This window comes from Maniola hyperantus, chromosome 9 (genome assembly GCF_902806685.2).
Source record: "Maniola hyperantus chromosome 9, iAphHyp1.2, whole genome shotgun sequence".
Lineage (NCBI taxonomy): Eukaryota > Metazoa > Arthropoda > Insecta > Lepidoptera > Nymphalidae > Maniola > Maniola hyperantus.
Window position 1 is genome coordinate 11,083,025 of NC_048544.1, and position 20,444 is coordinate 11,103,468.

Below are 20,444 nucleotides of genomic sequence, written 5' to 3' on the forward strand. Positions count from 1 at the left end.
AACACAAAACTGTAATTTTTTCATTTTTGTCTGTCTGTCTGTCTGTCTGTCTGTCTGTCTGTCTGTATCACGGCCGCGCATCACGCTGAAACTACTGAATGGATTCCAATGAAACTTGGTACGATTTGAGGTCATACTATGAGGAAGAATATAGGATACTTTTTATCCCGAAATTCAGCATGGTTCCCGTAGGAGAGGGGACGAAAATTAAAATGTATACTGAGTTGTAATTCATTAACGCGTAGTCCGATTTCATTCATTCTTTTTTTGTTAGAAAGGGGATATTTTAAAGATTGTTCCGTAAATATTTCAAGGTCATTGGTTTTTAACCGACTGTCAAAAAGGAGGTGGTTCTTTTTTCTACATCGATTTTTTCGAGGTTTCTGGCCCGATTTGCAAATTTTTTTTTAAATCAACAAAAAAAGTTTACGTCGTGGTCACATAAAAAATTCTGGATTCAACTCCTTAATCCTGATGCTGCAGGGTTACTGCCCGCCTGGGCTATCAAGATTCAGGAAGTGTTCATAGTGAATTCATATTGTAGGTACCAAGCAACGACTTTATTCTCAGACTTCAAGTCTCAACTCCTCAACCCTGATGATGTAGGGTACAGCACTCCTAAACTATAATGTTTCAGGAACTGCGGATGATGCAAAATTATTTTAGGTACCAAGCATAGGCTACATCATTGAACTTCGGATCCGAACTCCTCAATCCTGATGCTGCAAAGTACTGAAGTCCTAAATCGTGGGGATTTTAGAATTTCTGATAGTGAATTGATATTTTAAAAAAAAATAAAAAATTTGAATCGACTGTTAGGCGGAACGAAGTTCGCAGGGTCAGCTAGTATACTAATAATAATTATTATAAATGCGAAAGTGTCTTAGCTGCTTTTCACGGCCCAATTTGATGAAATGTGACACAGAAGTAGCCTGCGTCCCTGAAATTGACATAGGGTACTTTTTGTTTCGGAAAATTAAAGAGTTCCCACGGGATTTTTAAAAATCTAAATCCACGCAGACGAAGTCGCGCGCATCATCTAGTTTGGCATAAAGTTTGAGATACAACAGGAGAAGAATTCACTCGTAAAGTGGCTCTAAGTTCACCGATATTAAAACTGTAGACTTTTAGCATGGACTAAGTGCCAGCGCGTGCCAGACCTTCGTTATTTTATAAAGGCTGAAGACTTAGATTTGAGTCTGAAGTTCAAGCTTTTTTGGTTCTTATTTACACAATAAATAATTAAGTAAGTGGGTGGGTACCTATATTTATCATTTTTTGTCTTAGCGGCCATAATGGAGTAAAAAAATCATTATCTAAGATTAATAATAGGTATATTATTAAATGTAATCACGACTCCGCAATGATTAGGACCTCAAAGCTTGAATATTTTTGAAGCGGAAAAAACAAAACCTTACGGAGCGAGACCAATAATAATTATTAATCTATGCCTTATCTATACGAAACAATAGGCTCGCGACTGACACCTAAAGTCACGAGGTATGGCAGTTCTAGAAATTAAATTAGGTTTGTCCGTCCAATTATTAGGTACATTGCTAAGAAAAATATGCGAATACTCTAATAGAGAGAAGAGCCTGTGAAGGCCAGCCCTCCGTTATTTTATAAAAGCTGAAAGATTCTCCGCGCATTGTCCCCAACACAGGGAGGAACGATCAGTGAATATTATGAAGTTTGAAACACGGTGGCTTTGGCAGATAACAGGTACAGTTCTTGCAATTCACGAATGCTACTGAACTTTACTTGTGATAACGTCGTTTACATGGTCATTGCGTAAGTGTGCGTGCATGTCGGACCAATCAGTCGCGAGCAAACGCTGTCAAACACACACATTTAGTGTACGTTACGTATAACGATACGACTTTAACACAAGCATGAGTCAGTGGCCTTCGTGAAATGCAAGAACTATAACAAAGACTTACTTATAAAATCTTTGATACTGGTCTCGAATAGGTGTGCTGATTGCACTTGATTTGCACTTCTGAATAAAATGAAAAAAAAATTGGTTGAGCGGATGGGTTGTGAATAGCTAGCAGACAGACAGACAGACAGGCGTACTTCCGTATTTATAATATTAAAATAATATGGATTACATTGGACCTCTAGGACATATTAAAGATATTTTTGATGACCTCCCTGGCGCAGTGGTAAGCGCTGTTGTCTTACTAGTGGGAGGTCCCGGTTTCGATTCCCGGCGGGGGTTTGGAATTTTATAATTTCTACATTGCTGGTCTGGTCTGGTGGAAGGCTTTGACCGTGGCTAGTTACCAAGCTACCGGCAAAGCCTAGGCAACCTAGCGGCACGCTAAGCAATTAAGCGATCCGGTACGATGCCGTGTAGAATCCAAAGGAGTTTGGGTTTATTAAAAACTGCTATACCCCTACCAGGTTGACCCGCTTCCATCTTAGACTGCATCATCACTTACCTTGTATGTGAATAAAAATAAAAAATAAAACGCTCTGTCAGAGTTTTTCCCAGGGACTAGGTATTATCATAGTTCACTAACACAGTGAACCTGCCAGTGAACTGTGATAAGATATATTTATTACTTTATTTTATGTCTATATTAATTGTCTATTTATTTTGTATTGGTAACCCCCATATTATCATTCTTATTTATCAGCCTACTGATTCGCTAACTCAGTGTCTAACAATGAATGATAAACACAATATGATAGTGCCACCGAGCCCATTTGACATTTATTTTTAATCCATTAAAGGTTTTCTACGAAAAATTATTTTGATATCACTCAATGAATACCCTCCCTTTAAAATTAAACTTTAACACCCTTATTAATAAAAAATGCTTACTTCTTCGAATACTTCCACCACTAAAGATGAAAAATAATACCTATATCTATATGATCTTACTTTGGAAGTCGGTTTTTTAAATATATTTTTTTAGTTTATTATTATGCTTATTGCTTATCTGAGCTTATTGCTTGTCTGAGCTTATTGCTTACAAATACACAATTCGAATTCGCGGGCAAAAGCAGTGCTAGTAAGTATTTTATAATAACATAAAATACGTAACAAAAACCAGAAATCTACACGCAATACCAACAATAGATACCCACCTATGAAAAAAAAAATCAAACCTTGATTATAATGATTGTAATAAAACCCATCCTAATTTGATGTTTATCATAGACTTATCCGTGCGGTTTTTTTTTTATGTAGAGGTTAAGTTAATATTCGTCTTAAGGCAAATATATTATACCTATTTGTTTTTTTTAATCCTTAAACACCCAAGCACGAAGGTAACTGCATGGTAGGACGTCTGAACTATGATTATGATATGATTATTAAAGGGTTATTACACTAGCGGCACGCTATGATGGCCGGTTTGACACATTACAATAGTGATGTGGAATGTCAATTTATTCTCGAACAAAAAACAATTAAGTTTTGTTTTTGTACCTGATTAAATAGGTTTAATAAAACAAAAATGTATATGTTTATTTAATTTATTTGAACGAACTGAATATTTGAACGAAAATGAATATACATACTTTATATGCACACAAGAAACATATGAATACAAAAGATACCGAAAAAGGTGCCACAAAAGGCCATAATTAATCAGATTCGTCCATACTACTATTTTCACTGTCGTCACTGCTATCATCACATACATTAATAATTATATGTTCGTTTTCTATAATATTATCTATTTTCACATCTCTTTCATAATCTTCCCTTATTAATTTAACAGTTCTATTCACAACCTTTTCCCAGTCTCCTTTAGTCACATGTTCACAAGCTTCTTCTAATAATTTTAGCATTTTTTTTGTGGTAAATGGGGGTTCTGTATTGTGTCTTGCAGCATATCCCTTAATTTGAGCCCACACCAACTCAATCGCATTATACTCACAATGGTAAGGCGGTAACCGTATAACTCTGTGCCCATGTTCTAATGCTATTTCGTCAATGACGTATCGGATCTTGGTTGGTTTGTTTTCTTTTAAAAGACGTACTAATTCCGCTTTTAACATATTCATGTTTGCATCTACGCCATTTTTACGAAGCCATGCGACGATATCAGCTTTCTTTTGGGATTGGGCAGGTGGCTTGTCAATTTGCATCGAGTGGTATGGGGCGTTGTCCATAATTATAATAGATGGTTCAGGGAGGCTACACAACATTGAGGTAAACCATTCAGTAAACTTTTCTCCATTCATGTCTTCATGATAGTCTCCAGTGGTTTTTGACGCAAAAGCCATGAGAGAACCTTCGACAAACCCGTTGATGGTTCCGGCGTGACAAATTATAAGTCGCGATCCTTTTCCTACAGGAACTTTGGAAGTAGATGCTGCTGTGTCATCGTTCCAAGAACGGCCTACAGTATGGTTAGCATTAAGCCATGTTTCATCCAAGAACACAACATTTTGCCAATTTTTGATTTCTTTCACTTGCCGTAAAAAAGTATACCTTGCCATCGCTATATCAAATCTTTCCATCAATATTTTGCGTTTGTTACATTTTTTGTATCGAAATCCAATGGTCTTCAAAATCTTCGTTAAAGAACTTTCCCCACCGAAGAATAATCCAGCTTCCTTCAGTGAATGCACCAACTTTTTTCTTGTTGGATACTCCTTCTGTAAATAGTAGCCGTAAACATGTCTTCGGATAGCATCGGCATCAAAGCTATCGATGCCTACGACTGGTTTTGCTCGTTTTCCTCTTTTTTGGTGTGTGAAGTTTATTTTCTTCTGTGCCAGTCTCGCCATATTTTTTTTTAGTTATCCGTCTAACAGTTCGTTGTCCAATATTAAGCGCATCAGCTACGCGTTCAACCACTGACGTTATAGGTAAAATTGGCCCTCCATTTTGAGCTTCACGATCGAAATAGTTACGAAGGCGTATTAGGAACTCACGTGTCTGACTATTTAGAACAGTTCTCTGCGTACGTTCGGTCATATCGACGAAATCCACAACAAAGGGCTTGAACAGAGTCCAAATTAACGAGCAAGGGTCAACAGTAATGCAGTATCAATATTTGAAATCCAAAGCCAGGTCAAAACTATATCACAATCGCATTGCACTGACAGTTTATACTTTTCGAAGCAACGTCAATTCGAAACTGCTTTGTTTTGCATTGAGCATTGACGCGAGTTTGCCGGAGGTAGTAGTTGTGCTAGCCAGCGATCCTATGTGACGATCGTATTAGATTCCATTTTTAAAAATTTATTGATATTTTTTTGCGATTTCAGAGGTTTGTCCACATAGTGAAAATTGTTCATATTCACAAGTACATTCACCCCTTAAATGGTGCAAACTGATTTTTCTACACTTGTATACATTTAAGAAATCAATTTAATAAATAAATTTTGAGTCCTAAACCTAAAACTACATTCGATAAAATTTATGAATCTCTGCACATCACTATCGTCAATAAAGTAATACAATTATTTCCTTCAAAGTCGTTATCAATTAATACGGAACTTCATGAGCGGACAAACGTCAAACCGGCCATCATAGCGTGCCGCTAGTTTAAACATGATTGATGATTTCTTCTGCAAAAAGTTCTAAAACATGTATAATATCTACCTATTGTTCACGTAATGACTTGCCTTGTTGTCATGTGTTTACATCAAAAACATGTGACAGTAGTGGTAGGTAAACAAAACTTGTAGAATACATAACATTGACAATAAAAAATTATCAGCTGACATTTTTTTTTAATTTGAACTTTTAACTCAAAAACTATGATTCATAAAAATAAATAAAAATCAGTTTTAGAATGCACCAGTGAAGACCTTTCATATGATACCCCACTTGATATATCTTACTTCGAAAATTGAAAATACTAATTAGTAGTTTATAACCACAAATTATTATTTTTTGGGTGATATAACCACAAATTCAGGGTTTTCAGAGTTTTCCCCTAATGACAGCTATAAGACCCCCTGGCAAATTTCATGATTCTAGGTCAACGGGAAGTACTGTAGATTTCTTGACCGACAGACGGACAGACAGACAGACAGACAGACAACAAAGTGAGGGTTAAGGATAAGTGAGGGATAAGGGTTCCGTTTTTCCTTTTAAGGTACGGAACCCTAAAAACGAGTAAAAAAATCAGGTTTGTTGTGGGGTCGTTTGTTAGTGTGGGGGCAGTGCGGGTGTGCGGGGCGCTCCCGCCCTGATTGCCATCTCGATCTGTCGCGTAGGTACGTCATTTGCTTATAATTTGAACTATATAATAACACCCAGAATTTGAATAATGTGATTTTTTTGTATGATTCTGTTGGTGGTTCAATAAAAATAAAAAAATAATTGTAAAGGCCTTTGGCTGGGCGTTGATGAGTGAGTCAGGACTTTCATATATTTTTAGAAGTTCATTTTTTTATTTTCGAGGTTTCAACTTACATAAGCATAATATATCTATTATAGGAAGGAAGTAGGTATCTACGTAATTATATTATAATGTAGGTATTAAATAAGAAACCAGGAAGTTTTTTAGTTATTTTGGTAATGCAATTTAAATAAAATACAATCCTTTCGTAAAAATAAAATCAAGGCTTGTTACTTGAATTACTTGAAAAAAACCTTTACCACTCCTTTCCGTGAAGGGCTAGCTAGGTATGCTTAGTTCAATAACCTATTCAATTTACATAAATATAAGTGAGGTTTTAAATTAACATAAAACAAAAAAAATGACGCTCGCTGCGCTTGTGCTCCTGTTTTTCGTCGAATTCTATCTTATTACAAATCGAAAGGTAAAATCCAACTAGAAAGTCCAGAGTAGAGTTGTGGACTGTATATTCTGTCCATAGACGCGGAGCTAGGTAGCGGAGAGGAGCGAGAAAGTAATGCGGAGCGAAGTTGCGAGCACGCGACGAGTTATTTGAGCAACTGGCTGCGGGCAATTGGTTTAATTCTACGCGAAATATCCGCTTCCTGCTCCGCATTAAAATGTATGATTTTTTAAAACTAGTCCGCAAATTATTATTGTCCACTGAAGCGGTGCGGAAGTTTTATGCAATTTTATTGGTTAATATTCGCACAGCACCGCTCAGTTCCTCTCTTCTCCACACCAGTGGACAGACAGCCTAAGGCCCTGATAAAACTTCCCTTAAAATCAATTCCTGGCTTCGGTTATGGATGCAGATGCACCTCTCTGAAAGTAATCCTGTTGGCGCCCATGATTCTGAGTGACTTGATACCTATTTATTTATTTATTTATTTACTAAAATTAATTGTATAGCACTTCGAAGTAAAAGCAGCAAAGAAATTTAATTCATGAACAAAAGGTTGTAAGAGCACTTCGCTGTTAATAGAACTTAGAAGGAATGTTGCGGTACTTTTATTAGAGCTTCCCTGTCCATCGTCAAAGGGGAAACACGAAGGAATTTTAAAGGCTCAACGAAATTACCATCATGGTAGGACGTGAAACCTCAAACTCACGCTCACCTACAAAAGGCAAAGTTTTAGACTTGATATAAAAATGTCCGTCTACATTAAAAATATACAGCAGAACATAAAGTATTTTGCGTAAGTATGTAGTGGTACAAAAATAGTTTATGTCCTGCCTTAGAGTTATACAGATGAGGCGTTCGAATCGCCTTAAGTCTTGTCGATAGGAATCAGCTTAATCTGTGGTCTTGACTCATGTCGTTAGTTGCCTTATTAATTTACTGAACTAAATCGCTGTTATAAAATTTTGCTATGTATTTTAGTGGAGTATTTGTTTATTATTGCGTTTCAACTTACTTTACAAGTCTTTTTTTTTTTATTTTCTTACTTTTTAAATTCAGATACAATTTAGCCCTTGACTGCAATCTCACCTGATGGTAAGTGACGATGCAGTCTAAGGTGGGAGCGGGCTAACCTGGAAGGAGTATGGCAGTTTTTATTACACCCATACACCTTTGGTTTCTACACGGCATCGTACCGGAACGCTAAATCGCTTGGCGGCACGATAAAATTCCAAATCCCTGCCAGGAATCGAGCCCGGGACATCCCACTAATAAGACCACAGCGCTTACCACTGCGCCAGGGAGGGAGGAAGAAGTTAGCCTTTAATTGCTTTTTTACCATTTTGGTTCGACCTACGGACCCTAAAAATGGCAACAGCGGAGTTTCTTGCCAGCTCTTTTCAGTAGAAGCTTTTCATCACCGAATCGGTGGTAGTCTTGACCGTCTTGCCATGTATAGTACGTAGATGCAAGTATAGGTCGATATGGCAATCGGGGAGGGAACGCCCCACACAGCCGCACAGCCCCTGCGCTAACCCGGTGCAGGCGAGTGCGGGTGACGTGCGATTGTGCGGGGCGTCCCCCTGCTTCATATCCCGATTGCCATCTCAACCTGATGCGGACTATACTTATGTGGCACATGCTTGCCTACATGAACAAATAAATTCATTGAGGAGGTTTCCAGGCAATGTTCGAGAAAATTTTCATAGATGGCGCCATCTATGAAAATTTTCTCGAACGTTGCCTGGAATGCTATATTATTCTATATATATTCTATATGATTAGGTCGTGTCAATCAATGACATAGATGAAGAGTAAGAGCTAGCGTGCACCGCAATATTCCTTACGTTTCTTCCCCACAAAATCTGTGAACTATAATAAAAGTAATTAATTAATTTCGCATCTGATTTTAAAATTAAAGCATAGATGCAAGTATCATAAGTCTATGCATAGATGATATAGATATAGGTATTATTTTTCATCTTTAGTGGTGGAAGTTTTCAGCGCTATCTATGAAAATTTTCTCGAACGTTGCTTGGAAACCTCCTCATTCACATTTCATTTAATTTCAGATACCACATATACACATACAATACCACAAGAGCTGCAGTTGCGTTATAGCGCGGCAATAGAAATACACATTCTGTGATGTTCCATGAGATACTGCAGGCTGAAAAACAGACGGATGACGGATCCACGGACGGATGGAGGGACAGCAGCTGAGGCTCAGTAATAGGGTCCCGTTGTCGGGTCGAGTCGGGTACGGAACCCCTACCTATACAGCAATGTGTTGTTTCTCGTTCAAAGAGCTGTATTGAAATACATCACACCATCTTTGAAAGTATAGTCGGTGGCAGGTTGAGCCAATCGGTGTATGAGGCGGGGGGGACGCCCCGCACACCCGCACGTCACTTGCGCTTGCCCGCACCGGGTTAGCGTGGAGGATGTGCGGGTGTGCGGGGCGTTTCCTCCTTGGTTGCCATTCAACATCGAACATTGCAAGTTACAAAATATCTAATTGAGTTGTTCGAAGATTATCATACCTAATGGTGGTAATTATTTAAAAAAACATCTTAATTATTTTATTAAAATAATTTATAACGTCAGATAGGCGTCAGTTCTATTAAATTTATAACGTATTGTATTCAGTTTTTACTTAACTTTTTACAAGTTGAATTTGAATTGAATTGAATTGAATGATTATTTTATTTTATTCTTTTATTTGCAATCAACAGCGATACATACAATATAATTTTACATAATAACAGACTGAAAATAAGGCCAAATAGATATTATATTATTGTGTTAAGTTCACGTCAGATAATTATTAGATGTAGACAGTTTTTATATAATTTATAAGTAAACTAATTAAAATCAACAGACTAGTATCTGGCCACTACTCCACCTATTAAATAAAATATTTTGTGACTCAAAAACCAAAGTAAAAATAATTAAAAAATAGATAAAATTTATTTGCAAGTTTAAATAAATTAGTCTATCACTAAGATTAACAATAAAATAAATATAATAATAATATAATCGTATATCGTGATAACGATAAATAAGTGCTTATAGGTCCGGCCAAGTACGAGTCAGGCTCGTGCACCAAGGGTTCCGTACTACATTTATCTTTTTCGACATTTTGCACGATAAATCAAAAACTATTATGCATAAAAATAAATAAATATATGTTTTAGAATGTACAAATAAAACGGATAACCCTTTCATATATGATACCCCACTAAGTATAGTTATCATACTTTAAATATTGAAAATACTAATTATTATTTGCTCATGAACAAATTTTAATTTTTTTTAATGACATAACCGCAAATTCACGGTTTTCCGATTTATTCCTTTACTTGTGCTATAAGAACTACCTACCTGCCAAATTTGATGTTTCTAGAACAACGGAAAGTACCCCTATAGGTTTCTTGATAGATTCGACGGACAGGCGGACAGACGGACAGATAAACAGACAGACAGACAACAAAGGGATCCTATAAGGGTTCCTTTTTTTCTTTTGAGGTACGGAACCCTACAAATGACTCCTATATTTTAACTATAATTTATTTAGACAAATTTAACTTTGTATACTTTTTGCAAGCAATCACTTCGATTACGTTGTCGATTGAAGGACAAACCGATAAACCAACGAATAAACACACTTTTGCCTTTATAAAATGGGTAGTGACAAATAAGATTTATTCCATTAAAAAAAAAAAACAAATAAATAAAAGCTATTAACCAATTTTTTGCATAAAATTTATTTTTAAAAATATAAACTATAGGTACTTATTACTTACATAATAATTAAATATCATTTGAAAACAAAAAAAAATCAAATAGGTATTTATTTGAGAAAATATTTCCAAATAATCTCACTTGTGTTTTGCTCTATATTTTAAATAACTATTTTGTTTTCCTGAAATAATATGAGATTGGTATAACTACTCCTTACACAAACAGCTAAAATTTATTTTTGTACCTCCTATTTATTATATTATTAAATATTATATTTTGTCGGTCTCAACAACAGAGACTATGCTCTACAAATACGCTATCTCCTTTTAAAGGTCGATGTACATTATTTTCTGCCGCGTACTGTATATCGGTTGATAGAGAAGAAGATGAACATTTTTCTTAATTTATTTAATCGACGGTCAGTTTTCTGAATGAACCTGGCATCCCCAGGTACTGGTCGTTGAACTTATCATCACGTCTGTAGTTTTCATTGGTACAAGCATTTCGCATTTCTTTCAGATATTTCATAAAATTTTCTGAATCCAGTGCTGCTTTTAAGTCACCTGTGAAATAAAATTTGAGATTAATTTGTTTGAATTCTTATCAGGGGTGTTACGGATATCCGCATCCGCAAATGCGGAACATCCGCATTAATTCAGACATCCGCATCCGCATTTGCATCAATTAATGCTCGAAGCTTTTCCAGATGTGGATTCATATTTGCAACAAGAAACGACCTGCAAAAAGAGTGGGCGGGGCCAGAGTGGCGGGTGCCTATAGCGTGTGTTTGCTAGTTGATATTTTCGTTCATCGTTCATTTTTGCGATGAACGATGGATGATACCAGTGAACAATGAACGCAGTGCACAGCATTAATGCGCGGACTCCACCAGAGCGGAGATGTGCGGAGATGTCTGAAGCGGAGACGAGAAGAGATGTTTTGCAGCAAGCTGCAAGGGTGTATCCACCGAAGCTGGCCGGAGATGCGTACTGGCTAGACTGGAGGCTGGAGCGGGGATGTGTGCTGGCTAGAGCGGATATGTCTGCTGGCTAGAGCGAGCGTGCGGTGACTTCTAGCGACGCCGCCTCACTGCAAGCACCTCACATCTCTTCTCGTCTCCGCTACGCGCCGACACCAGCTTGTAAGAGACAGCTCACATCTCCGCTTTGTACCGCCGCCCAGCTCAGCCACAACTCACATCTCCGTATCGATCGTGACATACAAATATGATAAATCCCCGCTCAGTGGTATCCACCGAAGCAGAGCGGGAATAACGCAATTCTATTGGTTGTTTAAATCACATCTCCTCTCTTCCCGTCTCATCTCCGCTCAGACCTAACTGTTTCACTCAGTCTCACTGATGAACGATGAGCGCTTCGCCTGTGAACGATGAACGGTCGGTGTTTAGACGGTCCATTTTCGAAGCCTCGAAAATGAAAGCAAAAATCTCGAAATAGAACCGTCTAATTTCGTATTATGTTTATTTACCACTAAGTTCATCCAATGATTTTTCTTGTCCACCGTAGTCGCTGGGCAAAATTTCCCTAGGTAAGTATTTATACAAGGTGTCTAACTTGTTATGAACGTGAATTCGTTCAGCCACCTTTTTACTCAGCGCTGTTTTGAATAGCTGAATAAAAGTATCTATGGCTTTCGATGTTGTTATAAAATGGATTCCTTTTAGCCGCATTCCGTAGCCTTCCTGAAAGAAAACGGAGAGTTATTTTTAGGGTTCCGTACCTCAAAAGAAAAAAAAGGAACCCTTAGCTCGTTCTCATTTGTCGGCTGTCGGGCCTGGATTTTAATCGGATGTTCCAGTGGCAGAACATTTTTACACAAAATCGGTTTCAGACAAGTGTGATAAGCTTCATATAAAATGTTCTGCCACTGGAACATTCGATTAAAATCCGGGCCCGACAAACGGCAAGAAGTGGGAACCGGCTCTTATAGGATCACTTCGATCGGCCTTCACGGTTAGTTTAATGTTGTTATTGTATTCACAATATATCATATTAATCTAATTAATTAATCACAACTTAAAACATAATTACTTTTTTCCCAAGCATCTTTTTTTAAATTGTTATCTTTTTTTAAATCATTGTTTAAATTGTTTTAATTTCCTGGAATTGACAGACACGACAGATAGACAACGAAGTGATCCTATAAGGGTTCCTTTTTTCCTTTTGAGGTACGAAATCCTAAAATACACTTAGGTCCAATTTACAACTGCCAGAGTATGGCTATTCTACTATCACTAACTCCTGTTACAATAATATGACATCGTTCAAGCATCTTTGTAATGATTATATAAGTACTGACCATTATGATTGTTAAAGCTTGCTGCATATCCACCACATTTATTCCTTTTATCATTTCATAAATATTTGTTTCTGTGTAATCGAATACCCCGACTATGCCATTACAGTAGTCGTAAGCTTGTACGTACTCACAAATCTGAAAACCACATAAAACTATCATAGTTACTGTTTAAAAAAAACGGCTAAAACTGGCATTTTGATCAGTGAAAGCACATCTCAGTGAGCTATGGAGACTAGAGCTTTGCTTATATTATACTAGATGATGCCCGCGACTACCTTCGCGTGGATTTAGGCTTTTAAAAATCCTGTGGGAACTCTTTGATTTTCCGGGATCAAAAGCCTTATGTCCTTCCCCGGGATGCAAGCTATCTCTGAACCAAATTTCACGGAAAATGGTTAAACGGATGGGCCGTGAAATGCTAGCAGACAGATAGACAGACAAACAGACAGACAGACAGACACTCTTTTGCATTTATTATATTAGTATGGATTGAAGAGATCCGTAGAGTCGCAAAGCTGAAGTGGCAATGGACGGTGCACATAATTTCAAGAACCGATTGACATAGGAGTGCCAAGATGCTTGCAATCACCCTGCACTGAGAAGCTGCGTGGGATCTGGAATCATTGGATCCCGAGCACGCAACTTCAATTTTTCTGAGTTTATGTGCATATTAAACAACTAGCTGATGCCCACGACTTCGTCCGCGTGGCATTTGGTTTTTTAAAAATCTCGTGGGAACTCTTTGATTTTCCGGGATAAAATCTAGCCTATGTCACTCTCCAGGCCCTTCACTATACCAATGCAAAAATCACGTCGATCCGTTGCTCCGTTGCGACGTGATTGAAGGACAAACCAACAAACAAACAATTGCGCACTTGGTCAGCGTGGATGGTCTATTGACGTAAGTCCTTTTCATTCAAAGAGGAGACTCGTGCTTAAATAGATGGGCTGATAGGTTGAGATGAAAGTTCCGTCCTCGCGCGTTGTTTATTTTTATTTTCTACTAAATCAGATATTATATGATGTGAAAATTTCATCTCGTCACCTCTCAAATTCACCGTCAACTCTTCATTCTGCAAGGAGACCCGTTCTCGGTAGAGAACCGGCGATGGGTTGATCATGATGATGATGATGACCTCCCAAAAATATAATTAATGGAAACAAAGGTAAAGGTGTATTGAATTATCAGAATAGCTCACCATAATAAGGTATCTAAAGAAATCCATGAACCCTGCATCAAACTTTTTGCCTACATTTTTCGCCACTAGCACCCTGTAATGGTCTTGAGTCATTTTCGGTGATAGAGTGATAATCCTGAAAAAAAATATTCGATGATCTATAAAATAATACAACTGACATAAAAACTAATATGTATAACCATGTATGTATATACAAAGTTAGTTTTAATATACGCAAAACCTGAAAGTATTTTGTTCAGAATCAGTAGGTAACAGAATGGATTGCAATCATTTTTACAATGTGTTATATTTTGATCAAAAAATTCTTTAAAATCCTTCATGTTTAGACACCTTGTTGAATGACCACATGCACCACTAGTGGCGTGCACAGGGTTTGAGGCCAGGGTAGGCATTAGTTAGGTAGGAACCTGTTTACTGGCAGGCCATAATGAAAAATAAGCACTAAGCTATTACAACTGGGGTAAGCAGTGCATTTATGCCTCTATGACCTGCACGCCACTGCACCAGCTGTATCGAGCCGCGCATACGGGAGCGCGCACTATCGACGCCAGCCGTCCCGTTCTCTCATAGCCGCTTGCTTGGGGTGACCATGTTTTTGCGATGACGACAACTCAACACAACAAGCTTAGAACTTCGTAAATTTTCATTAAATATTTTGAAATTTTGTATACATTACATATTCTTTATGTAAAAATATTCGACACGTGTTTAGGTTTTTGCGTTAACTAAAACTAACATTGTATAGTGCTTTAGTAGGTATTAGGTATATACCTGTTTAGATCAAAACTAATCTAAGGAGGCATTCTGAACTGATTAGAAAAAAAATTGACTGTCGTGATGTAAAATACGACAAATGAAAATAAACTTGTACCTAATGCCCGCTTCTAGGCTAACTTGGCAATTTATTTTGTCTCTCAAGTCTCAACAAGATCAAATAGAGAGAGAGAGCCCGCAAATTTCTTTGCGTATTGTGTGGTATTGTCCCCAACACAGGGAGGAACGATCAGCGATTATGATGTTTGGATCATGGTGGCTTTGGCAGATAACAGGTAGGTAACAAAGACGTATAAAATCTTACGTTAAAGTATAAAGTCATTTTTTTATATTTTCTTCGGAATCACGTCATGCATTGCCAGACACTTAGAATCATGCCAAGCCCCTGCCAGACTTCCTTAAAGTTTAACACCCCTAAATTTTAAGGGTGTCTGGCAGGGTTTACCTTACATATTAGGTACTTTGTGATTCATATAGTATTGAACCTCTGTAACATTATGATTAAGGAGTTGCAATCTCGTGTTTACGTCATAATACACTATTAACAGTAATGAATACGTAATTAGTGTGTGAATTCCTGTAAGTCTCAATTCAATTTAAGTCATAAAAAATTCGTCACAAGGTGTGAATATTACAATAAACAAAGAGTACAAGCAAAATGCATATTATAATTGTAATCAATAAAAAATGTACTTACAATTCATTTATAAGTTTAACTTGCGATAAATCTTTTACTGGTTCAAAAAACCGGGGTAGGAGAGTCCGGTAGGTAGCTATTTTATCTAACTTCAACTTCGCTCTTTCCACTGATCCTTTACTGATGATGATAACCCTTTCTAAATAGTCTTTAGCTAAAACAACACATCTAAATATACACGCTGAAATTTTAATGGTTGTTTTCCCGAAGCGAAATTATTTTGTCGTGGTATTACAATCGATTTATAAATATAAAAAATATTACAGTCAAAAATATCAAATTTACAATCGTGTAAAACAAAAATCGAATGAGACCTCGAACCAATAGTGATACCGCGTGCGCGCAGGCTAGTTTGTGCCGTATCACTACGCGCGCGAGCTTATTTTGCTCTAAACTTGTTCACTTTATTCGAGTGGATGTACCTACCTACTATTCACGTTACGTCTAGGGAGTAACTATTGTTTCCCACACTTTCGAGTCGTCGATTTTTTTTTAATTACTTCAAAACAAAAACATTTTTATTTTTTAAGTTTAACTCAAAATTTCGATAGTACAACTGAGGGCATATCGTTCTGCCGCGGGAAGACAACCACTAAAACTTCACCGTGTATAAAAGGAAAAGGTGACCGATTGACTGACTGACTGATCTATCAACGCACAGCTCAAACTACTCGACGGATCGGGCTGAAATTTGGCATGCAGATATCTTTTATAACGTAGGCATCCGCTATAAAAGGATTTTTGAAAATTTGACCCCTAATTGGGTGAAATAGGGGTTTTGAATTTGTGTAGTCCACGCGGACAAAGTCGCGAGCATAAACTATACAATTAGATGTGAAGTTATCGAAACAGATACTTTTAGACAACTATCCCTTTCCCGCGACTTTGTCCGCGTGGAGTACACAAATTTCAAATCTCTATTTTACCCCTTTACCGTACAGTATAACCGATCGATTTTGATGAAATTTGGTACAGAGTTAGCTTGCATCCCGGAGAACGATACATATATAGGCTAATTTTAATTCTGGAAAATTAAGCAGTTCCAACGGGATTTTAAAAATACTTTAATCCACGCGGATGAAGTCGCGGGCACCATCTAGTAATAAATAATTAGTGCTTGAGTATATATTTTTATTTTATTCGAGCACAAGAAGTTAAATTAGATTTCTTGCATCAACAACGTCAGAACGGTTATAATAATTATTGACTACTTTAATTGACTATTCTAAATATAACTCTGCCGTATCTTTCGAATGGTTCGTTTACGCTAAACAAATGAACTAAGAGCCCGTGACCTTCGTTATTTTATAAAATCTTAAAAAACTTTGCTCCTTTTGTGCAACACACGATCAGCGACTATGAAGTTTGAGTCATCGTGGCTTTGGCAGATAACAGGTAAAATCTTTGGTCAAAGTGTATTGTATAGTAGTTTTTTTTATTTATTTATTTATTCACATACAAGTTAGCCCTTGACTGCAATCTCACCTGGTGGTAAGTGATGATGCAGTCTAAGATGATAGCGGGCTAACCTGGAAGGGGTATGGCAGTTTTTAGTAAACCCATACCCCTTTGGTTTCTACACGGCATCGTACCGGAACGCTAAATCGCTTGGCGGCACGGCTTTGCCGGTAGGGTGGTAACTAGCCACGGCCGAAGCCTCCCACCAGACCAAAAACACAAGTTTAATTTTTTATATTTTCTTCGGAATAGTATTAGAAATAGTATTGGAAGTCATACATTGCCAGACACTTAGTGTCGTGACAGCCCCTTGCCAGACACCCTTAAACTTTAACATAGTTAAAATATGTGTTGGGGACAATGCGCAGAGAAACTTTCAACTTTTATAAAATAACGAAGGTGTGACCCTCACAGGCTCTAGTTAATTAATAGTAATTATTTAAATCAAGCCGATTAATCATAATTGTTTCTTCATAGTTAGGCAGTGGTCCGACCGCCGACGATGAACGAGAAAAGAGTAGAACTAGAAACTTAAACGAGTTGGTGATCAGCGGGAAGCGAGTATGTTGTTTCGATATTTTTGTCGCCGGTCTATAAGCGAGTTTCGAAGTGTGACGAGCGATTACTCGCGCCATTCGCCCGCGGTCGCTCAGTCTTGTGCAAACTGCAAACCTGCGCGCGCGTTACACGTGTTCAACCGAGCGATCATCACTGAACGAATATCGCTGAGCGAGTTTATTTTTGAAAGCTCGTCGCTCAGTTACAAAACTAGTAAAGCGAGTCGTCGCCGGCAGTGTGAACAGTCAGAGAGCAACTTTTGATATACTTATGCATCTCTTTCGTTTACACGGAATGTAGAGAAAGTCGCCGATAGTTAGTCGTTTTCTCGCCGGCGCGCGGCGGTCGGACCACTGCCTAAGGGCATTGGATTAGCTGCTGTACTTGTAATTGATGATCAGTCAAGTAGGTATACTTATTGCAATTAGATTGTTCACATAAATAGTTCTTAATAGGTACGAATTGCCTGGAAAAGATCACTTTTGTGATAAGGTCGCCCTTCGTTTTACTAATACTCCGTACTTTTGTCCTGTAATTTATGCAATAATTGTAGAGGTGCAACCTCTACCATCATTTGGCAGGCTCTTCCCACGGGTTTTTAAAAAAACCTAATTGCACGCGGACGAAGTCGCGGGCATCAGCTAGTTGAGAATAATAATGAAGTTTTATGAAAAAAGGAACTTTATAATTCTAATATTATCATAAATTAATATTATTATAATAATTATGATAATTCTAACAAATAAAGTATGTAGCATACTAGATGATGCCCGCGACTTCGTCCGCGTGGATTTATGTTTTTAAAAATCCCGTGGGAACTCTTTAATTTTCCGGGATAAAATTAGCCTATGTCCTTCGCTGGGATGTAAGCTAACGCTGTATTAAATTTCATCAAAATCGGTTAAACTGTTGGGCCGTGAAAAGCTAGCAGACAGACAGACAGACAGACAGACCGACAGACACAATTTCGCATTTATAATATTAATATGGATGGATTTAGCTAGTAAAAAACCAGGCAGCCAAACAGAAAAGGGATCGAAAATAATAAACTGACCTAAACAACCTGAAAAATCCAAAAACAAAAAAAAAAACAGGTACTTAGGAATACTTACAATATTTTTTTCTAATAATATGATCCTGTTTGTTTAGCCAATCCAGTAAAATTGAGATGGCCTGTTCCAATCTCTCTGGTTTATCCAACTCATACTGCTTCCTTAGGAATCCCAACGTATCAGAGTTGTACTCTAGTATCTGGTTCTTAGGTATAGCTTCCATCACCGTCGCAGACATGCGCATTGAACGCACTACTGATTTAACTAACAGATGTATACTGAGACATGCACTTTTATATATTTAATCGTGTTGCGAAGGTAAGTGTTGCACTGCACGAGAGTTAGTTCAAAATTTTGAGTAGTTTTTTACTAATAAAAGTTGAGAGTATTTTAGTAAGTAATATAAAACTAAAATAAAACTAAATAAGTTATAACCTGCTTTTTTGCAGGCCTATTACTAGTAGAATACTAATCTTCATCCAGAGCACAGTATTCGTCTAGTCATCATCATCATCATCATGATCAACCCATCGCCGGCTCACTACAGAGCACGGGTCTCCTCTCAGAGTAAGAAGGGTTTTGGCCATAGTCTACCACGCTGGCCATGTGCGGATTGGTAGACTTCACACACCTTTGAGCACATTATGGAGAACTCTCAGGCATACAGGTTTCCTCACGATGTTTTCCTTGACCGTTACACGAAGTGATAATATTTTAATTAATTAAAACGCACATAACTTGGAACTGAACTTGAGCTGACGTCACTAAAATGGCGGCCACGCGCATTAGCAATTTTCGAGACTTTTTCAACTATTTGAATCATAATATCACAGAAACGGTGAATCTTATGAGAAAAAGTGTTAAAACAATTTTTATAGAAAGATGATTGCAAGATCTATAATTTACTACATGTTTTTATGATAACTTACCAACCCATGTTTGCGAACTTTGACCTTGAATATTTTTTTAAGCAAATAGATGAGGACATTTCATTTATTGCGAAAATTCGTACAAATTTTCAGCTCTATGCGAATTGTAACCTTGAAAGTCTAATTGACTGAGCTATTCTGTGAAAGAAAGGTTTCTATTAAATATTCTTGGGCTTGAGCACGAGCAGGGTCGTATTGAGTCCTTTTAATTTTAATAATCTATACTTCTATATTAATATGATAAAGAGGTAAAGTTTGTTAGTAGGGGATAATCTCTGGAACTGCTGAACCAATTTTGAAAATTCTTTGATCTTTCACCTTCTAAGAGGTAGGTAGTGAGGAAAGGAGGCGGAGACGTATTGTGGCTGCGTTACTCGCATGCCGTATGACATGCTCCTCGCTCGGGCATGAAGGCGAGTAACGCAGCCACACTATGTAATGTCTCTATGTAATGTCTCTGCCTCCTTTCCTCGCTACTTCCCATGCCACACGGGCAGTGTGTGGCCGAAGTGTTAAAGTTATACGTGCCACGAAACACGAATGCCGGATGAATTATTTCTCCTTGTCATCATCAGGGCTTTCATTAATTCTGACATCAGATGTCAATTCGTTCGAAAAATACTCGAACCAAAGCTTTAAATTGCATCAGAGTCGGTTTTTAAACAAGCCAGTTTTTAGGGTTTTGCACTCGTCGGGTGCCAACGGGACCCTATTATTTAGCCTCCGCTGTCCATCCGTCTATCCATCTGTCTATCCATCCGTCTGTCCGTCCATCTGTCTGTCTGTCAGTGGGCTGTATATCATGAACCGTAATAGGTGGTATTGCTGATCGCAAATCTCGATCGCAAACAGCTGAACCGATTTTGCTAATTCTTTTTTTATAATAGGTATTCCTCGAAGTACGAGGATGGTTTAACGGAGACAAAAATTAAAAAAAAAATCCTGAAAAAGAATCGACTGTTAGGCGGTACGAAGTTTGCCGGGGCAGCTAGTGTAT

The 20,444-nt window shown here is 37.6% G+C and overlaps 1 protein-coding gene across 1 annotated transcript; it reads right to left on the reverse strand.

The window, feature by feature from the left end:
* Positions 1–10,522: 10,522 nt before the first annotated feature.
* On the reverse strand, positions 10,523–18,796 carry LOC117984935 (alpha-tocopherol transfer protein-like). The gene is made up of 6 exons (XM_034971610.2): positions 18,579–18,796; positions 15,451–15,604; positions 13,980–14,094; positions 12,781–12,915; positions 11,950–12,163; positions 10,523–11,024 (listed from the first exon to the last, which is right to left on the reverse strand). Exons 1-6 carry the CDS (start codon positions 18,760–18,762, stop codon positions 10,870–10,872), a joined length of 957 nt encoding a protein of 318 aa, XP_034827501.1. The 5' UTR covers positions 18,763–18,796; the 3' UTR covers positions 10,523–10,869.
* Positions 18,797–20,444: the final 1,648 nt, after the last annotated feature.

Coding starts and splice junctions, on each gene's coding strand:
- LOC117984935 (XM_034971610.2), bottom strand. CDS start 18,762: ATGCGCATGTCTGCGACGGTGATGGAAGCTATACCTAAGAACCAGATA. Junction 12,164..12,780: donor AAGCTTTAACAATCATAATG/GTCAGTACTTAT, acceptor GTTTTCTTTCAG/GAAGGCTACGGAATGCGGCT. Junction 11,025..11,949: donor ATCATTGGATGAACTTAGTG/GTAAATAAACAT, acceptor TTTATTTCACAG/GTGACTTAAAAGCAGCACTG.